The sequence below is a fragment of the Lampris incognitus genome, chromosome 18 (genome assembly GCF_029633865.1).
Source record: "Lampris incognitus isolate fLamInc1 chromosome 18, fLamInc1.hap2, whole genome shotgun sequence".
Classification (NCBI taxonomy): Eukaryota; Metazoa; Chordata; class Actinopteri; order Lampriformes; family Lampridae; genus Lampris; species Lampris incognitus.
This window is the reverse complement of record NC_079228.1, coordinates 30236632-30258188: the sequence shown is the minus strand read 5'-3', so window position 1 is coordinate 30258188 and position 21557 is coordinate 30236632. Positions and strand designations below refer to the sequence as shown.

Below are 21557 nucleotides of genomic sequence, written 5' to 3'. Positions count from 1 at the left end.
GACACCATACCTACCCATGACCTCCTCATCACCTCTGTTCCCTTCACCAACATACCCATTGAAGTCCGCTCCTATCACCACTCTCTCATCCTTGGTTACACTGTCCACTTCATCCAACTCACTCCAGAATTCTTCTTTCTCTTCCATCTCACACCCAACATGTGGGGCATATGTGCTGATAACATTCATCAACACACCTTCGATTTCCAGCTTCATACTCATCACTCTGTCGACACTCTCTTCACCTCCAGCACACTCTTGACATACTCTTCCTTCAGAATTACCCCTACCCTATTTCTCCTCCCATTCGCACCATGGTAGAAGAGTTTGAATCCACCTCCGATAATCCTGGCCTTACCCCCCTTCTACCTGGTCTCTTGCACACACAGTATACCTGCTTTTCTTCTCTCCATCATATCAGCCAGTTTTCTCCCTTTACCAGACATAGGGCCAAATTTCCGACTCTCACCTTGACACCCTTACCCTACCTCCTCCCTGCTGCCTCTGGACATGCCTTCCCCCTCTCCTGGGCCTCGACTGATCGGCATGGACATCTGATTCATGACCCGCAACTTTTACTTGGCAAAGATTTTACGCCGGATGCCCTTCCTGACGCAACCCTCTCCATTACTCCGGGCTTGGGACCGGCACTAAGAATGCACTGGCTTGTGCATCCTCAGTGGCTGGGTTAATTTTAGGATTAATAAATGTGGTAAACACAAGGGAGAAACTAACTGGGTGAGCGGATGAATATTTGTTCGCTTAACGTGTAGCCCCGCCCATACTTCCAACAAGAAGGAGGGCTGGGCAGGCTGGGGGCGGGCGATATGTGTAGCTCCACCCATTTTAAGCCCTGCCCCCAACCTCCAGCCTGCATTCAGGGGTACTTGGCGTGGTCTTTCCGTCCTCCGGGCCAGCAGATGTCACTTATCACCGATTCTTACCCAAGACAAGCTACACAGGACTATAAATGAAGATGAGTCTGTGCGGTGGTTTCCCATGGACCAGGCAATTGTGGGTGGATTTGATGTGAATTCTCACGGTAACGTTAAATTGACGACAATAGACGGGCGGTAGCTGTTCGGCATCACACAGGCAGGGAGGTGGCATCCCTGCCGGCATATGGCATGCAAGTTGTAATTTACGGAGGGAAAACGTCCTGCAAGCTAAAAAAAAAATCGTTGATACGTGCGCGATTAATGATAATGATGGGTAATTTCAACGTGTCTTGGGGCTCTTTGCGCAAACGTGTGCGCTCCTCTGCGGCGCGGCGCTTTCACTTCCCGTACTATCTCCACCAGATCTGGAGTTAATTACAGGGAGGATACATCGTTTTACTAGTGTTGTTCAGTTGTCTGTCATTCATCTATCGTGATATTGGAAATGGCCGGGCTCACTAGCCTGTCTGCACCCGGCCGAGTAAGTTTCCATTCACGCCTCGGTTTGTTGGCGTTGTGGCTCGTTTGCGTTGCTTCTGTCAACGTCTCGGCAAGTCACGATGTGCCAAACAACGGGACGTCTGGAAACGCGAACACCGGTGCGAACGAAGACTCCGCTCACCAAACCAATGTCACCCATCACCATAAAAAGGCTTTCCCTGTCCTGTCCTTTAACTACGACCACGTCAGGACGCCGTTTGAGATCTCCCTTTGGATCCTCCTGGCTCTGCTGATGAAACTTGGTAAGTGTCCTGTTTAAATTGCATTGGTGTATGTGCACGACCATCTGGACGTTTTTACGTAAAAAAATTAAAAGAGAAATGCCCCAGGCGTCCAAATTGATAAATTAGTCCCCTACCAACGGCAATATGCGTCACAGGGTGTGAGTCTAGTGCAGGCAGTCTGCTGGTATTATTTCAATAAAGGGTTACTGATAGCCATTTAAAATGAATGTATGATGAAGTCTGTGCCAACGTAAAGTACATAGTTCCTCACACAGCTCCAACCATCTGCCCATCTGCCAGAAATAGATGCACATTGAAGAATTAATGTGTCATTTGATCCAGAGGATGGGACTAAGCAAGGCATAACTCCACAAGGGGGCTGTGAACTGTTGTCCTGAGGAGACTGATAGGATTCATCCCAAATTCACTTCCTGCTTGACCTTCGCCTGTCTGATTCACCCTCCCATTCACACATCAGATATTTTAACGCCATAACCAAACTACTTTGGTCGAGGTAGAGTGTCCTGCTGTAGTGTTTTGGATAGGGATGCAACGATACTGGTATCGGATATTGGACTAAAACCAGACTAGAATAGAATATTTGTATCTGAGTCACTCAAGACTAAAATTCAATACCAAAAGCCATGAGTAACAAGTCGTCGTATGATATCAACAAGTTTGGTTTGATATTATACTTTATATTAAATTAAATTAAGGTTCCTTTATTAATCCCCTTGGAGAACTTCATTTACTGCAAATTAACCCATCCTAGCAGTGCTCTGTGTAGCTAGGAGCGGTGGGCTGCTGCCTACATGCTGTGCCCGGGGACCAACTCCAGTTCTTTTCCCAATGCCTTGGTCAGAGCACAGACAGGAGTATTAACCCTGATATGCATGTTTCTTTTGATTACCAAGCAGTTCAATGTGATGAACCTCAGATGGATTCTTAAACATGGTATTTTTGCATATGTAAGCAAGCAGATATCGCAGTATATTTTGTGTAATATTTCCTTATCATGATAATTATTTTTCACATCGGCCAGCACTAGGTCAAGTAGAGTATCTTCCTGTTGTGTTGTGGGGGCAGAACTTGTCATCAGTTGTTTTCAGGACACTATCCAGCCGCTCGGCCACTCAGCAATATGTGATTTGTACAATACCCTCCATATAGGCTGCCATAGGGATCTACTGTCCTCCCTGATGGCAGTTTTTTTTTCGGCCAACAGAAGGAGATAATGGTGATTGGTTCTTGAAATTAGTCTTGTGATCTCTCATTGGCTAAGTTAGATGAGTGTAGTGTCTCACTGCTTATCTATTTCTGCAGCAGCTCTTTCTCAGGGCTGGTCCGACTTCCTGTCCTAGTGCATGGCTTGATAACAAAGACTTCTATGTTGTAAGCACATGAGTGGAGAGGAGGGCGAGAGGGTGGTTGAATACAACACGGTTTGATAAAAAATAAAAAAAATCATGGAAACATTCATACCAATACCTCAGACCCCAACCGAGTGTCACGGAGACTAAATGCCAAGGCATGACCTGTCAGAGAGGAATTTTACAAACTGGTCCTCAATTAATTGCACTCATTACCTAATTATATAAAAGTAAAAGTGCTACCATGACTATCAGCAAGTTTTCAATTGCTATGAAGCACACTTGATAAAAACCCTCATCCAACTAGTCTTTAAGAAGAAAACCACTTTATCTTGTCATTGTACAGGTTACAATGAAATTTGTTCTCTGCATTTAACCCATCCTATTGTATAGGAGCAGTGGGCAGCTGCAGCACCCGGGGACCAACTCCAGTTCTTCTTTCCATTCAATTAATCAATCAAGTTGCATTTTATGTAGCACTTTTCTAGCTGCAACAGCCACTCAAAGCGCTTTACATTTCTGGTCAAATCTGAATTTCAGACACCTGTTATAATAGAACACAAGCCTATAACACAAGCCTATTGCATCATATCCTCCATATCTCCCTCGCAACATATCCTCCAAGGAATACGTGCCTTTCTGACTAGACAAAGCTAATCTATGTCTAGTCAGAAAGGCACAAACTGATGAAGCCTCTTGGATGAGAGGCGAAACATCTTCACGGATATATACCAAGTCCAGTTGCACTCGATTCAATTCCTCTGGATAACCATGACCTGGATGAATGAGAACATTCACAGACATGTTTGATTTTTAATTTCAACAGGGTTGCCAAGTTTTGAGGTCAAGGCCATGTGAAAAATAATTTATCAAATAAAGGCTAAGTTAATGTGAAATAATGGCACAAGGAGGTTATGAATCTGTTTTGCCAGACAGACATTACTTTTATTTAAGCAGTCTTTCGCCACTCCCATACTCTACTGCATTCTCACGCCCAGCCCCATGCATAGATGGATATAGTGGATATAGTAGTCAGGAATTATTAGCATTGTGGAGAAAGCTGCTGTGAAGACTGCAAATTATTGAGATAAAAATTTTGTTTTGCCTGCAAATGACCTTTCTATCGCCCATAATGATAAACTGTCTGTGCGTAGACTTGTGAAGGGTAAGTTGGCCTAGACATTTGTAGGTTTGCTTTCCAATTGAGCGCTCTTCTTCTTTTCAGCTTGTTCTCGGTTTCTCAGGGGTCGCCACAGCAGATTTTATACTTTCCATCGGTACCCTGTGAGGTACCCTTTCCAGTCGAGCACTAAACCAGCTAATTTCACTAATTTTTCCTCTCCTGTCTGATTGAAGATGTGATAATCAGGGAAATCAGCTGCTATAGTGTTGGGTTAATGAAACAATACATTCACCCATGTGTCCACTGCGACAGATGGTTGAGTACCACAGGTTTTGCGCTTTCACTTTGCACTCAGTATGAGAGCCTATTGTCGCTGCATCCTGTGTGCCTATGTGCTGAATCTTAAAACGTTACCTGCAGATATGTCCCTGCGCCAACACAACACAGACGTATTTCTGAACTAATGTTGTTCTTCTTGATTTGAAGTAATTTCCCCTTTGGACGTGGTTAATTTATTTACTCAGTTTTATGTCCCCACTTAATCCAATTCTTATCCCTATTGCAATAATAACACCTGTTCCAGCAAGCGTTAGACAGAAAGTAGGGCAACACTCTGGATAGGTTGCCAGTCCGCACAAACACCAACCATTCAAACCGATAGACAATTTAGAGTCTCTAATATACCTAGCATGCAAGTCTTTGGACTGTGGGAGGAAACTGGAGTATACAGAGGATAAACACACAAATATGAGGAGAATATGCAAACTGCATACAGAAGAGCTGAGATCAAATCTCGGACAATGTGATAAATAATCCAAGATTTGATAAATGATAAATGTGCTGCCTTTCAGACATTTTAATCGACCTGTTTTTACTTTTGTTGGATTTCGCACTTCTTTTATAACTGAAAAAAAAAAACAAATTTTCTCTTGTTTGCTCCTTTCCCATGTTTAGGTTTTCACATTATTCCCCGGGTGTCCAGCGTTGTCCCAGAGAGCTGTCTGCTGATCGCCGTGGGCCTGCTTATTGGTGGGCTCATCAAGGCCGTCGGTGAGAAGGCTCCCGTGCTCGACTCCAAGCTCTTCTTCTTCTACCTGCTGCCGCCCATCATCCTCGATGCCGGCTACTTCCTACCCATCCGGCCCTTCACAGAGAACATGGGCACCATCCTGGTGTTTGCTGTGGTGGGCACCCTGTGGAACAGCTTCTTCATGGGGGGCATGATGTATGCAGTGTGTCAGGTTAGTGGAGCTGAGCTGGCCAGCGTGGACCTGCTGTCCTGTCTGCTGTTCGGCTCCATCATCTCGGCTGTGGATCCTGTTGCCGTCCTAGCCGTGTTCGAGGAGATCCATATCAACGAGCTTCTTCACATCCTGGTGTTTGGAGAGTCTCTCCTCAATGACGCTGTCACTGTGGTGAGTGACCAGACAATGCACATTTGGTTTTATCTTGACTTAACGAAGGAGTTTTGTGGCAGAAACACATTTGAGCAGGGATGTGTCTGATGCTGAGGGGGGTTTTTTTGTTTTGGTTTTTTTTTTGTATGTTGTTTCTTCACACCTGTTCGTGATGGAGCTACAAAAAAAAACAGTGGCATATTCAGTGGGGGAAAGTATGGTAGCGCAGTGGTTAGCGCGGTCGCCTCACAGCAAGAAGGTCCTGGGTTTGAGCCTCGGGGTAGTCCAACCTTGGGGGTCATCCCAGGTCACCCTCTATGTGGAGTTTGCATGTTCTCCCCATGGGCGGCGCAGTGGTTAGTGTGGTCTTCTCACAGCAAGAAGGTCCTGGGTTCAAGCCCCGGGGTCGTCCTCTGTGTGGAGTTTGCATGTTCTCCCCATGTCTGCGTGGGTTTCCTCCGGATGCTCCGTTTCCTCCCACAGTCCAAAGACATGTAGGTCAGGTGAATTAGCCATACTACATTGTCCCTAGGTGTGTGTGTGTGTGTGTGTGTGTGTGTGTGTGTGTGTGTGTGTGTGTGTGTGTGTGTGTGTGTGTGTGTGTGTGTGTGTGTGTGTGTGTGTGTGTGTGTGGGCCCTGTGATGGTCTGGCAGCCTGTCCAGGGTGTCTCCCTGCCTGCCACCCAGTGACTGCTGGGATATGCTCCAGCATCCTGCGACCCTGAGAGCAGGATAAGCAGTTTGGATAATGGATGGATGTTCAGTGGAACAAGAATCACTTCATGACTGGGACTGAAAACCCGAGGTCAAGGGCAATTGTTTGAAAGGCTGTCGAGAAACTGTGTCAAATAAATCATAACTACAAAGACATGAAAACTAAAGCTCCCTGATTAAAGTAACATAAAACTATCAAGGAGGTTGGAAGAGTCTTGTCCCAACATTCCTGTCCACTTCATAGGATTTGCATCAGTATTACCTTGCAACACTGCTTACTGAGTTTGGTCATTCAGAAACCATTATGAAACACGAGGCTTTAAATGTCGGCACAGGAAGAGGGCAGGTTGCGGGTAGGATTCAAATATTTGATTGGTGGCCCTTACTTGCTAATGGGGAACGTGTCTTTCACTTAGCTGACATTTATCCCACTAATTTAGATGTTGCTATTTGTTTATAGCTTGTTTTGGTTTTTTTCTTCCTCTTTCTTGGCTTCTGTTTTGCTTCATTGTGTATTCAGCCCTTCCTTCCTGGCAGTCAGTCTTCCTACAAAGCAAGCCAGAATGAATTTTCATTCGGTGTGCTCCTTCCTTTGAGCTTCAGCCGCCCACTCAGAGATAAATGGTGTTTAAACGGAAAATAAAGCGAAAAAATGCATCTTTACTGGCTCTGATAGTGGGGGTATTGTGCCAGAAAAGAAGGAAATGAATGCAATCTGGCTTTGCCGATATTTGGATCCTGACTAGAGGATTGTTTCTGAATTCATTGTTGCTTACATCTCAATTAGGGACCTCTTAATAGATGACCAGAACAATAGTGATTTAATACTGGATTTCGATGGTGATGATAATGATTTAAAAATGTATTTTAAGAGATTTTTTTTTTAATACAAAGAGTGTTGCTTATGCTATTTAGAAAAATATGGCAGTATAGGTTTAAAACCAACAGTAATCTGCTTGGTTACTCAAGAAAATTACCATTCAGCTCTTCATTGAGCTGACATATTTATTCAGGGATATTTACAGTGAATTCAACAGTAAAATAACCTCAAATTCTCAGATTACGAACATTACACGTATAGCCTTTAGAAAGGGGTGCGAAGGTCAGGACCATGGTGCCCTGACAATATCCCTGACAATTCTTTGTACGTAGTTTTTCATACTACATATGGTAAATTAAATAAAACAACACATTGTGATTTTGTTTTTTTTCTAAACCCCTCTTCCTCTGGACAGGTTCTGTACCACCTGTTTGAGGAGTTCACCCACGCTGGCTCGGTCACTGTGGGCGACGCCTTCCTGGGCGTGGTGTGTTTCTTCGTGGTCTCCCTGGGCGGCATCTTGGTTGGAGCCATCTACGGCCTCCTGGGCGCCTTCACCTCCCGCTTCACCTCGCACACCCGTGTCATCGAGCCCCTCTTCGTTTTCCTCTACAGCTACATGGCTTATCTCTCTGCAGAGGTCTTCCATCTCTCGGGCATCATGTCGTGAGTACAGCTCATTGGCCCTAAGTCTGTTTAAGATGGCACATCCGTGAGATGGAGTTGAGCATTTGATTTTGGGTGGCGACAGGCGTGGGATGCGGTTTGGGAGTTACTTTTGTCATTTTCTCCAGCACCCCCTGGAACCTTCACACAGACAACCTAGTGGTCCATGGATCCCAATACAGGAATCCCTGGTTTCAATTGGTGCTGGGAAATATGATGCAATTTGATGTATTTCTGTTGGCTTTTCTGTGATTGACAACTCACCTGTCACTTACTAAGTTGTCCTGGTTGGGTTAAATACAGCTTATCCCTTAAATGTTCTACATGCTTCAAACAAACAAGTTTGTTGGACTCATCTGCATCTCTGATATATTCTCTGCACCATTGCACTTTATCACCTCTAATTTCACTTGTATGTAGTCAGTCCTTGTGTATATATCTGAAGATTGTTGTGTTGTCGTGTTGTTATTCTATGTTAAGTACATTGAGAGAGCCACAAAATGAGTCAAATTCCATGTGTGTGCAGAATACATGGCCAATAAACATGATTCTGATTCTGATCTTTTGATAACGTCGGGCAGCAAAGTAGTTCATACATTTTCCGAATGAGTAAAAGTCGAAGGTGGGTTGAGAATCTGTCCGTCATAGAGAAAGGTGGGATTATAAACAGGAAGTCTTTGTGATCATGAGCCAAAGAGTGAAACAAATGTAGATCAAGATGAACAATCTTGAGTTTTTCCTCGAGGCTGTTCGCAGTGAATGGTCAACACCTTCAGCAGAAGTAGTTGTGTAAAGAATGAACAGTATTGGTATTTGTAGACCACTTTTAAACCCTGCCCGTTTTCACACTTGAGCACACCTGGCCGATCACTGCGGGGAGTGGGCATAGACTTGAGAATGTCAGTTTCAGAAAGTTAAAAACCATTTTGGACAAGGCGTCCGGGTAGCGTAGCGGTCTATTTCATTGCCTACCAACACAGGGATTGCCGGTTCGAATCCCCATGTTGCCTCTGGCTTGGTCGGGCGTCCCTACAGACACAGTTGGCTGTGTCTGCAGGTGGGAAGCCAGATGTGAGTATGTGTCCTAGTTGCTGCACTAGCGCCTCCCCTGGTAGGTCAAGGCACCTGTTCGGGGGGGAGGGGGAATTGGGGGGAATAGCGTGATCCTCCCACGCGCTACATCTCCCTGGCGAAACTCCCTCACTGTCAGGTGAAAAGAAGCGGCTGGCGACTCCACATGTATCGAAGGAGGCATGTGGTAGTCTGCAGCCCTCCTGGGATCGGCAGAGGGGGTGGAGCAGTGACCGGGATGGCTCAGAAGAGTCAGGTAATTGGTCAGATACAATTTGGGAGAAAAGGGGGGAAAAAAACCATTTTTTGGATGTAGACCTCCCCAATTCACACATTAGAAAGGAGCTTTCAGATGCTTTCCACTAACACCCCTTTGTATGAAATATGCATTAGCCCTTACACTCACTTCATAACAGGTGTTGGTTATTTGAAAACAGTTTGACTCTGGTTTGCAGTGCCTAATTTACGCTGCCAACTCTCTCTCTTCCCAAAATAGGTTAATTGCCTGTGGGGTGATGATGAGGCCATACGTGGAGGCCAACATATCCCACAAATCCTATACCACCATCAAGTACTTCCTGAAGATGTGGAGCAGCGTGAGCGAGACACTCATCTTCATCTTCCTGGGTGTGTCCACGATGGCCGGTCCCCACGCCTGGAACTGGACCTTTGTGGTGTTGACCGTCATCCTCTGCCTCGTGTCACGAGTGTTAGGTAGGTGCAATTATGAGTAAAATATAAAGGATAATTTTTACTATTTTTATTGTCAGTATTATCGTTATTGTTGTTAATGTATGTGTTCATATTTTATATATATTTTAGGGGTGGTTGGCCTCACCTACATCATAAACAAATTCCGCATTGTAAAGCTGACCAAAAAGGACCAGTTCATTGTGGCCTATGGTGGCCTGCGAGGTGCAATAGCTTTCTCCTTGGGGTTTTTACTGACCGATCACAAAATGAAGGACATGTTCCTCACTGCCATCATCACAGTCATCTTCTTCACTGTCTTTGTACAGGTGAGAGTGGTCTCTTGGTATGAGTTTCATCCCTGGTATTGCACCTGTGTGATGTAGAACCGGTTTGCCTAGTACTCAAAATAATTTAATTTGACATCACAGAGCACCACAACTGTGGAGTCAAATGTGTCAAAACAATTAATTGTAGTTGACAAAAAATACTAAATTGACTTTAAGATAGTTCTCTGGGGGCCGTATGGGTGATGGGACGTGGCAGTCTATTCTGTTGCCTACCAACACGGGGATCACCGGTTCGAATCCCCGTGTTACCTCTGGCTTCGTCAGGTGTCCGTACAGACACAATTGGCCGTGTCTGAGGGTGGGAAGCCGGATGTGGGTATGTGTCCTGGTCACTGCACTAGTGCCTCCCCTGGTCAATCAGGGCACCTGTTCAAGGGGGAGGGGGAACTGGGGGGACTAGCGTGATCCTCCCACGCGTTATGTCCCCCTGGTGAAACTCCTCACTGTCAGCTGAAAAGAAGCAGCTGGCGACTCCACATGTATCGGAGGAGGCATGTGGTAGTCTGCAGCCCTCCCCGGATCGGCAGAGGGGGTGCAGCAGTGACCAGGATGGCTTGGAAGAGTGGGGTAATCGGTTGGATACAATTGGGGAGAAAAAGGGGAGGGACCCAAGTTTAGTGTGTGTATGCTTTTTTGTGTATTTTGTGTCAGAGAGAAAACGTGTGTGAATTTTCATTGGTATTTGCACGATGACAAGTCCTGACCAAGATCTATTCACCATTGCTAATTTGAGTGGTTTTGTTCTCAGGGGATGACAATCCGACCTCTGGTCGACCTTCTGGAGGTCAAGAAGAAGAAGGAGAGCAAGCGTTCAATTAATGAGGAGATCCACACGCAGGTGAGGGGACTGAATAGAAAACGTTTCCTGATTGATGAACTGCTTTACATTTTCTTTCTTTATGTTTTCACTTATTTTATGATTTTATTTTTTCCACAAATGTATGGAGAGATTTTATTTGCTGGCACAATAATTGGAAAAAAAATTTGTTTTGCCTTTTTGTTTGATATATTAAAAGATTGCATAAAATATCAACTCATATAAACTTGCTGTTACTTTAGTTCCTGGACCTTCTCCTGACTGGAATTGAAGGCATATGTGGTCATTATGGACACCATCACTGGAAAGACAAGTATGTCTTTTTTCCAATATACCTGTTTTGTTTTTTTACATCATTTACTTTATTTACTACTTTTATTAAAGCCCCGTGAGGCAATTCTTTTTCTGCATTTAACCCATCCTAGTTGTGTCGCTAGGAGCAGTGGGCAGCCGCTAGTGCAGCGCCCGGGGACCAACTCCAGTTCGTCTTGCCATGCCTTGCTCAGGGGAACAGGCAGGAGTATTAACCCTAACATGTATGTCTTTTTGATGGTGGGAGGAAACCAGATCACCCAGAGAAAACCCACCGCAGACACAGGGAGAACACGCAAACTCCACACAGAGGACAACCTGGGATGACCCCCAAGGTTGGACAACCCCAGGGTTTGAACCCAAGACCTTCTTGCTGTGAGGCGACAGTGCTAACCACTGTGCCACCGTGCAGCCATGTTTTAATAGCTAATACTTGGCTGGAGAGGGATGCCGTTTGCCTGCCCCATTGTACAAGTTTATCTTATATTTTTGAAGCCATGGCCAGGATTTCTGTGACAGCAACACGTATTTGTCGAAACGTAAAATAATGACAGTTTCAGGCTTGTCCCAAAGATACCAAGAATCCCCCCTCCCCTCACATTCTATGTGAATGATAGCATCACCAACACAAGATAAGAGCTGTCTGTTCAGCTGATTTACCAAATAGTGACAACTGTCAAGTGTGATAAACATGGTATTTCAGAGAAATAGTTCAATTCTGGTGTTTACATGCCTGAGTCACCTTTTAACTAATGGAAATATGTTTATTCTAGCTAAGACCCTCTTAGTTATGGCTAATTCAGAATATCATCTTAATTTTAGCAGCACGGTGGCACAGTGGTTAGTGATGTTGCCTCACAGCAAGAAGGTCCTGCGTTCAAACCCCGGGGTTGTCCAACCTTGGGGGTCATCCCAGGTCGTCCTCTGTGTGAAGTCTGCATGTTCTCCCCGTGTCTGCGGTGGGTTTCCTCCGGGTGGTCCGGTTTCCCCCACCATCAAAAAAGACATGCATGTTAGGGTTAATACTCCTGTCTGTGCCCTTGACCGAGGCATGGCAAGACAAACTGGAGTTGGTCCCCGGGTGCTGCACGGCAGCTGCCCACTGCTCCTAGCTACACAGGTAGGATGGGTTAAATACAGAGTGTAATTCCCCTGCCGGGCTCAGTAAAGTATCTCAAAATAAAAAATAAAAAAATCAAAGAAAATAATAGGGCTAATGAGAATATTGGAGTGTATGTGTTTTGTGTAAGTTACTTTGGAAATAAGCGTCAGGTAAATGAGAATTAACAGTTAATTAAAAAAAATTAGATGTGGGGGGTCAATCCCGGAAATAAAGGAGAGACAGAATAGATGAATGTCAAACAGAAGTTGAACCACTGACCTCTTCTTCAAACCATCTAACTGGACAAGTGGAATAAGAAACCTAATTTTTACAGCAACAGGTTTCATCATCCGCCTGTAGGACAAAGTGTGTGGAAGATTTGACATTTTGGACTAAAATCCAGACTGACTGACAACAGTGACATAATTTGATTGACACAATGGCTGTTAAAGGAATTTGATCTGTGAGCTACAGGTTTTATGAGACAGTTATGGGTTAAAACAAAAGTGTCTTAGAAAAGGCAAAATAATCAATTTCAAATGCTGTTTTCTTCTTTCTCTTTTCACCAGACTCAACCGCTTCAACAAGGCCTATGTGAAGAAGTTGCTGATCGCGGGGGAGCGCTCCACAGAGCCCCAGCTCATCTCCTTCTACAACAAGATGGAGATGAAGCAGGCCATCATGCTTGTGGAGAGCGGGAGTGCCACCAAGCTGCCTGCTGTTGCTGCTGCCATGCAGTAAGTAACACACGTGCTTTGAATTGGCTCTCACAGGTACTCTTAAATGACGATTTTTAGCCTTTAGTGGGTGCCTAATGGTTTGGGTTTCCTTCAAAGGATGATCAGATGGGTGTCAGAAAGTTTGTTTTTCATTGCTGTTTGTTTTCATTTGCTTATAAACAGCAGTGCACGTCTTCATTTTGTTTGTTTGTTTTGATGTTGTTATTGTTTTTGTTGTTTTTTTTAATTGCGTTTTACTTTGGTCTGAATATGAGGTTTTACTTTGGTCTGAATCTGATGCTGAATATGGAGCTGGCAGGGAAGAGGAAAAAAGGAAGGCCAAAGAGGAGGTTTATGGATGTGGTGAGAGAAGACATGCAGGTGGCAGGTGGGACAGAGGAAGATGCAGAGGACAGGAAGAGGCTGTGGCAACCCCTAACGGGAGCAGCCAAAAGTAGTAGTAATAGTAGTCTTACTTTGGTCTGAATCGTGCTGGTCGATACAGAAAATATTATCGTCATGATAATGAGGGAATTTTGCAAAACATCAATATATATCACAATATCTACTTACATATGCACAGACTACACGTTTCATACCTCCTTCAAATATTTCAGACCTCATTTTGTGAGAAATCTTAGATAATAGATTCTCGTTATCATCGATTTAGACTGCAAAATTGTGCATCATAATAGGACAATATCTGAATTCATCTTAATACAACACCAATGAAAGACGATAAACGTAAGCAGTCGTTGCCACAGGGGTGGGTCATCCAAGCTGTGCTGCAGGTTGTGTCCAATAGCCTATCAAATCACATTTGCAGTAGAGGTGCTTGTTAGAAAAAAATCCCTGTCAGCAGTTGGTTGCTGCTTAAGCATGTCATTGGTGATTTTCATAATGGTAAATTCAGCTAAACTTCAAATCGGTGCTCTTAGTGCTAGCATCACACTGCTTGCTGCTAGCACAGCTCCTCATCACCAGCTCTCATAAGAAATGAATGACTGTCGGCTGCTTTTGCTTCTGCTTATGACACTTCTGGTGTGAGTGCAGGGTCACATAGTCAATATCCTGCAACTTTTAGAAAGTTGCATTATATCCCTTGTGTCTTTTAATATGAGCATCTACTCGAATTCCTTTCTGTATATGTGAATTCTATTGGGGAAACTAAACTACTAACAACAATTGTATATTGTTGTTGTAATACAAAAGGGGCCCAGAGTGTGTGCTCCCAACTATCGGGGCATCACACTACTCAGCCTCCCTGGGAAAGGCTACTCTAGGGTGCTGGAAAGGAGGCTCCAACTGATTGTTGAACCTCGGATCCAGGAGGAACAATGCAGATCCCATCCTGGCCGTGGAACAACGGACCAACTTTTTACCCTTGCAGAAGTTCTGAGAGAGGCATGGGAGTTTGACCAGCCAGTCTAAATGTGTTTTGTGGACTTGAAGAAGGCTTATGACCATGTACCCCAGGGCACTCTTAGGGGGGTACTGTGAGAGTATGGGGTACCGGGACAGTTGCTACAAGCCATCTGGTCCTTGTATAACCAAAGTGAGAGCTGTGTTCATATTCTCTGCACAAAGTCAAACACGTTTTTGGTGGGTGTCAAACTCCACCAAGGTTGTCCCTTGTCTCCATTCTGTTTGTGATCTTCATGGACAGGATCTCAAGGCGCAGCCAAGGTGAGGAGTGTGTCCATTGGGAGAACCTCAGAATTGCATCTCTGCTCTTTGCAGATGATGTGGTTTTGTTGGTTTCATCAGAATATGACCTCCAGCACGCACTGGAGCGGTTTGCAGCTGAGTGTGTAATGGCCAGGATGAGAGTCGGCACCTCCCAAGTTTGAGGCCATGGTTCTCTACCAGAAAATGGTGGCTTGCTGTCTCTGGTTTGGGGATGAGTTGTTGCCTCAAGTGAAGGAGTTCAAGTATCTCAGGGTCTTGTTCATGAGTGAGGGTAGGATGGAGCGGGAGATTGACAGGTAGATTGGTGCAGCATCAGCAGTAATGCGGACATTGTACCAGACCCTTGTGGTGATGAGGGAGCTGAGCCGGAAGGCAAAGCTCTCAATTTACCAGTCAAGTTTTGGGTAGTGACCGAAAGCGTGAGATCGTGGATACAAGCGGCTGAAATGAGTTTCCTCTGTAGGGTGTCTGGGCTCAGCCTTAGAGATAGGGTGAGGAGCTCGGACATCTGGAGGAAGCTCGGAGTAGAGCTACTGCTCCTTCATGACGAAAGGAGCCAGTTGAGGTGGTTTGGGCATATGATTAAGATACCTCCTGGGTGCCTTCCTTTGGAGGTTTTCTGGGCACATCCAACTGGGAGGAGACCCCAGGGTAGCCCCAGAACTCGCTGGAGGGACTACATGTCCAATCTGTCCTGGGAATGCCTTGGGATCCCCCAGGAGGAGCTGGAAAATGTTGCTGGGGAGAGGGACGTCTGGAGTGCCCTACTTAGCTTGCTGCCACTGCGACCCGACTCCGGAGAAGTGGCTGATGATGAGATGAGTAATACAATAATGTATTTTGTTAATGCTATTGTGATGTTTTTCCACAGAAACATCCACCCTCAGCCTAGGGTCCAGCGCAGAGGACGTATGATACCAAAGATCTCAAAGGGACGTGAAGAAGAGATCAGGAAGATCCTCAGGACCAACCTGCAGAAGACCGGACAAAGGGTAGGAAAAATGCAACTGAAATGAATTGGTCACAGTTATGCATGAATGTGATGAGTTGCTTTTTTATGTGCAATTTGCTGTCACTCCTAACACCCCTTTCAATGGCTATTGGCATTGCAAATGTAGTGACTTGAGCATCTGTGTAAAGTGGAGGCAGAAAAATATAGAAAAGTCTAGAAAACTAGCACCAGACCACAACAGACAAATAAATATATGTGAAGGTATCAACAATACAGAAAAGTTAGATGAGTAATATAAAGACGCTCTGCTCTTCCAGTGTCCCGCTTGTTTGATTTGTTCTGTATTTTTAGCTTCACCCTGCCATTCTGTGTGTGTGTGTGTGTGTGTGTGTGTGTGTGTGTGTGTGTGTGTGTGTGTGTGTGTGTGTGTGTGTGTGTGTGTGTGTGTGTGTTCATATATTTATTGGTAGTCAAAGTTTGTCACACTTAAATCCTTAATCTCGGTTTTCCTGGTCTGTCTTCAGTTGCGCTCCTACAGCAGACATGATCTATTTATCGACCCATTTGAGGAAGATGTGAGTGAGATTCGCTTCAGAAAGCAGAGGGTGGCGATGGAGAGGAGGGTAAGTGTCCAACAGTGACCACATACTTAATGTTTGTGAGTCCTTGAGCTATTAAAAATGGATGGAAATTTAATTTCGATCTTCAAGATTTGCTGAATGATCTTATGGAACCAGTGCTGTTGGTAAATATGCTCGCTTGAGAGGAACACCAGACTAATAAATTAAGATTCCAAAGCAGAGTTTTGGGGGTTTTAGTTCATTGACTGAGCTTCATTTCAAGCTGCTTTGGATAAAAGCATCTCCTAAATGAGAAAATGTAATTCTTTCTATTTTGACTACATTAATCCTTGTGCGTTGACCTTGACCCTTGAACTTACTTACTTTTGGCTGTTGGTAAAATTTAATCTAGGAACTCAAGATGAATTGGTTGCTGTCATTGTAAGTCACTTCAGATATGAATCATCAGCCTAAAGCCTAAAATGTAAATGTATTTTAATTTTTAAAGATAATGTTTTATAATTCCTCATAGATCTGTGCTGTGTGCTTTGTGTGAAATGTGTGTTCAAAACAGTTGCAAATCATTTTGTTGGTATGATTTCAACTTTTGCATGAATTCATGCTACTAAACCAGTTTGGTATACACTGACATTGTCTTGTGTTCGTACCGACAGATGAGTCATTACCTCACAGTTCCAGCTAACCGCCAGGAAACGCCCCCAGTGAGGAGAGTCCGCTTTGAATCAGGTTAGTCAAAAGCATGATGCGGAAATTTTGTTCCATTAGAATGTCTTTGAAGACAGTGACTCTGAGATGATGCCTCGATAAGCCTTTACAAAAAAATTTATAATACCGTAATATCAAACATAGCACAAAATATATTTCTGTTTTTATGTAGGTAGACAAATTATTATGGCCTCATTATACACAAAAAATCCATGTTTAGTCATCGCGTATTGTCATTCCTTGTTTAAAAAGCACATAAATGTTACTGAGTAAAAATTGCCTCCAATTCAGCAAATCCCTTCAGTCTGTAAATAAAGTCAAGGAGACTGGTTCAGTTGGAAGACCCTTATACATGAGGTTTGTAATCACATTTTACCACTTGGATCCCAGGATAGCTTAACAATAATATCAGACGGACCTCCTTGACCACATTTTCTTGTTAAACAGGTTCAGGGAACAATGTCAGATTATAATCGAAGCAGTCCCTGGATTAAATTATTTGACAGCAGTATGATAACATCAAATGTAATTAAGACTTTGAGCTTTGTTTTGCTTTAAATGAAAGCCTATTTCAAGGATTTCCTGTTTTATTTTTGGAGACTCTATAGATTTTATTCTATTCAAATTCACGAACTTTCCAGCTTTCTTTTAAATCCTTTAAAATCAACCATCATTTTATTCTGGTCTTTTATGCTGAAGAACGTTAAGATGAGTTTTAGGGCATCTGGGTGGCGTGGTGGTCTATTCTGGTGCCTGCCAACATGGGGATTGCCGGTTCAAATCCCCGTGTTACCTCCGGCATGGTCGGGTGTCCCTACAGACACAGTTGGCCATGTCTGCAGGTGAGAAGCCGGATATGGGTATGTGTCCTGGTCGCTGCACTAGCGCTTCCTCTGGTCGGTCAGGACGCCTGTTTGAGGGAAAGGGGGACCTGGGGGGTATAGTGTGATCCTCCCACGCGCTACATCCCCCTGGAAAAACTCCTCACTGTCGGGTGAAAAGAAGCAGCTGGTGACTCATGTATTGGAGGAGGCGTGTGGTTGTCTGCAGCCCTCCCTGGATCGGCAGAGGGGGTGGAGCAGCGACAGGGACAACTCGGAAGAGTGGGGTAATTGGCCAGATACAATTGGGGGGGGTGGGGGGTTAAAAAAAAAAGATTGAGTTGTAGACGTACACTGGTGCACCATTTTGATGGCCAATATGGGATCCTTCACCATTTTAACTGCACAAAATTGCATAGGGTTGTAAAAAAGATTTGTTCCTTCCCACGTCCAGCAATTTTTTTCACTTATTTTTCTCTCAGTTATACTGAATATATGCATTTCTTAAACTTTTAGATTCATTTTGGTGTAATTTGAAGTTACAATAAAAAAAGGAACATTGTTAGCGCTACCTAGCTTAGCATAAATTAACGTCACTGTTTTTGCCCTCCTCTGTTGTCTTCCAACCTACTGTTTTTGTGTTAACAGTATTAAGAGGGGTAAAAACCTTTTTATGTATCTGAGCAGAGAAAAATATCTCTCTGATGAGCCACATCACAGTCTCAGTCAGATGCAGCTTGTTGAGGAAAGACAGATTTCGCAGAGAAAGGTGGCCCAACTACTGCATCACGGCTGTCGCTTAATGTTGTTTTAATTATATGCTAAATTGCTTAAACACATAATAGCTTCCCTGTTTGTCATCTATACTTGCCATATTTAACACATTTTAAGGACAGAATGATTGTCAAAAAAGATCCTAAAGTCCAACTAATTTGTCCACTGACTAAAAAAATCTAATGGATCCAGATGTGTTCAGAAGGACTCACTTTAGATTTCTATTCCAGACCTTTCACACAATCTATAAATAACATTCACGCTTGTGTCGAATGTTTAATCACGATACTCATCTAGAGCAGCGGGTGTTTGTTGATGCAGTGTCATCTGTTGCATAACCGTGTTGAACTGTGTGCTCAAATGTCAATTGCATCCAATGTACCCAAAAAGGCTGTGAAGTCCTTGTGTAGAAACGGAGCCAGATGCCTTAGGGGTGAGTGCTGCAATAGCGCTAAAGTGAACTTGGTGATGCAGCATAAGTAGAATATGCGAGGCCAAAGAGTGGGCATTGCCTTGACTCTTTGAGCTTCCCCTGAGAGCAATCGTTGACAGCCGAAAAGGGACTTTACCATCTGAATAGGATTTATCTCGTTAAAGGAAATTGAGGTTTGCAACAGCAAACAAAAGATTACAAGATGAGAACAATAGATGAAGTGCCAAAAGGGGGGCATCCGGGTGTCGTGGTTGTCTATTCTGTTCTCTGATAACACAGGGATCGCTGGTTCAAATCCCCGTGTTACCTCCGGCTTGGTTGGGCATCTCTACAGACACAATAGGTCGTGTCTGAGGTTGGGAAGCCAGATGTGGGTATGTGTCCTGGTTGCTACACTAGTGCCTCCTCTGGTTGGTCGGGGCACCTGTTCAGCGGGGAGGGGGAACTGGGGGGAATAGTGTGATCCTCCCATGCGCTACGTTCCCCTGGCGAAACTCCTCACTGTCAGGTGAAAAGAAGCGGCTGGCGACTCCACATGTATCGGAGGAGGCATATGGTAGTCTGCAGCCCTCCCCGGATTGGCAGAGGGGGTGGAGCAGCGACTGGGATGGCTCGGAAGAGTGGGGTAATTGGCCGGATACAATTGGGGAGAAAGGTGGGGGGGTCCACAAAAAAAGTCAAATACAAACACTGTACAGCTACACAGTAATTTACCTCTGCATCCTACCTGTCTTCCAGACCACCAGGTGTACGGCTCCAGCGATGATGTCCGCAAGGTGCCCGGTGTCCATGGGGTCCGGTCAATTCTCGACCCCTCAGAATCCATCAACGTATTGGATGAATCCTCCCAGAGGCCAGGTCAGAAGAGCCAAGGCGGTGCCAAAGCGGACACAAAAGCGACGGCTAAGGCAGAAGACAACCAGGAAGAGCAAGACCAACTGAAGTTTCTACGATGCCTTAGCGACCCTGGTCCCAATAAGGATGATGAGGAGGATGGCTCCTTCCTGTCATGATGAAGCACAGCCAAGGGGACAGTGGTCAGTATGTTCACCTCTGTTCACGATCCTCTTTTAATCAGCCGTATTCAGTGAATAAAAGTACTGCGGCCTGAGTGAAAATTACACAAAAGCTTTGTATTTATAATTTATATAAGTGACATTGTTTTTGATATTTTTGTGATATAAGATGTAAATGATTTGCCACTGTTTTGCATACACAGGTTAGTTTTCTTTTTTTACCGTGAAATATATAGCCAAAGCATGCGTCACTTGTTCCTTGCAAAACCTGACTGACGGCGGTCAGTTTTGACAGAGGTCGTGATGTGACCTCCATCAAAATGAAGAGAGCTGCGTATAAGCATTCATTATGTGTCTAAATGAGCAGACGTGCACAAGCCGAATGGCACTTACAAATCATTCTCTGCATTCGTATCAACCTACTCAGAGAGCCGGATGGGTGCCCTCCCACATGCATACAACACCAAGAACATTAGATGCACAGCATCACTAATCAAATTAGTGTACTTTCCTAGCACAGTGGGTCTCCAAATGCCGTGAGCCCGACCCCATCCGGGACTCGGAAAATTAAAACGGGCTGAGTATTTTTTTGTTTTTTTTGTTTGTTTTTTTTTGCTGGAAATGCTGTTTGACTCAGATTTGTGAACAAGGTTTGCACTCGATTTTATTTCTCATTTACAACATCTCTGCATGAAGAATGTTTTTTCTCAGGGGCTGCTATAGAGAAAAGTCTGTTTGCAAAAAAAAAAAAAGAACTTATGGGAAAGAGAGGTTTCATTCAGTAGTGCTAGCCACTTTAATCCACAAACAACGCTTGAATGAAATAAGCTAAAACTTTTTTCATCGGCCAGTAACGTGAATAACTTGCACAAGATAACCTCCCGTCAGAAATGGTTATGTCGCTTCTTCATAAAGAAGAGACGCAACTCTTTTTGGAGTTGGTCTTTCTGTGTTGCTTTTGTGTTTAGTGTTCAGCATTTGACCACCATTAACACTTTGAGGTGGTTCAGGAAGGTTATAAAGTGTTAATCCCAATGCACAATAAAATGAATTGCTCCTGTTATGCCTACCAACAGTAATGCACATGCCTATAAGCTTTCCCTAACCAGATATTTGCCTTCAAATTTATTTCTCTTAGTGTGCCAAGTAAAGTATTTTTGTATGTTTAAAAAAGAAATGTAGAAACTGAAAATAAATATTTGTAAAACAATGAAAAGCTTCCATTTGTGTATTTGAAATAAAGATTGTCAATGTCTGATATTTGCCAGTTAACATGTCGTGATTTTGTGGGTCTTATATTTTGATATTGAAATGATTCAGTTGCGTCCTAACGGATGAAAAACTTTTACACTAATCAAATTCTTAAGGAGGCCGGGAATCGCCAGCTCGAATCCCCGTGTTACCTCCGGCTTGGTCGGACACAATTGGCCGTGTCTGCGGGTGGGAAGTCGGATGTGGGTGTGTGCCCTGGTCACTGCGCTAGCGCCTCCTCTGGTCGGGGGGGGGGGGCTGGGAGGAATAGCGTTATCCTCCCACGCGCTACGTCCCCCTGGCGAAACTCCTCACTGTCAGGTGAAAAGAAGCGGCTGGTGACTCCACATGTATCGGAGGAGGCATGTGGTAGTCTGCAGCCCTCCCTGGATTGGCAGAGGGGGTGGAGCAGCGACCGGGACGGCTCGGAAGAGTGGGGTAATTGGCCGGATACAATTGGGGAGGTAAAGGGGGGAGGGAATCCCCCCCCCGTCCAAAAAAATTCTTAAGGAGGAACTGCA

General features: G+C 44.4%; 1 protein-coding gene across 2 annotated transcripts; it reads left to right on the top strand.

Annotated features, from left to right (window-relative positions):
- Positions 1-952: 952 nt before the first annotated feature.
- On the top strand, positions 953-21026 carry LOC130128253 (Na(+)/H(+) exchanger beta-like). 2 transcript variants are annotated; one of them, XM_056297889.1, is made up of 13 exons: positions 953-1681; positions 5111-5571; positions 7503-7753; positions 9321-9538; positions 9647-9843; positions 10613-10702; positions 10924-10994; positions 12665-12832; positions 15375-15495; positions 15980-16078; positions 16690-16762; positions 19508-19806; positions 20213-21026. In XM_056297889.1, the coding sequence occupies exons 1-12, from the start codon at positions 1384-1386 to the stop codon at positions 19780-19782; spliced, it is 2322 nt and encodes a 773-aa protein (XP_056153864.1). In that variant the 5' UTR covers positions 953-1383; the 3' UTR covers positions 19783-19806; positions 20213-21026. The 2 variants fall into 2 exon arrangements, with proteins under 2 accessions (XP_056153864.1, XP_056153863.1); XM_056297888.1 differs by having other exon boundaries at positions 19508-21026.
- Positions 21027-21557: the final 531 nt, after the last annotated feature.

Bases quoted from the DNA above. Each gene is read 5' to 3' on its own strand.
- LOC130128253 (XM_056297889.1), top strand. From the start codon at position 1,384: ATGGCCGGGCTCACTAGCCTGTCTGCACCCGGCCGAGTAAGTTTCCAT. The intron at 10,995-12,664 runs GTATGTCTTTTT...TCTTTTCACCAG, and splicing joins CACCATCACTGGAAAGACAA to ACTCAACCGCTTCAACAAGG. The intron at 15,496-15,979 runs GTAGGAAAAATG...GTCTGTCTTCAG, and splicing joins TGCAGAAGACCGGACAAAGG to TTGCGCTCCTACAGCAGACA.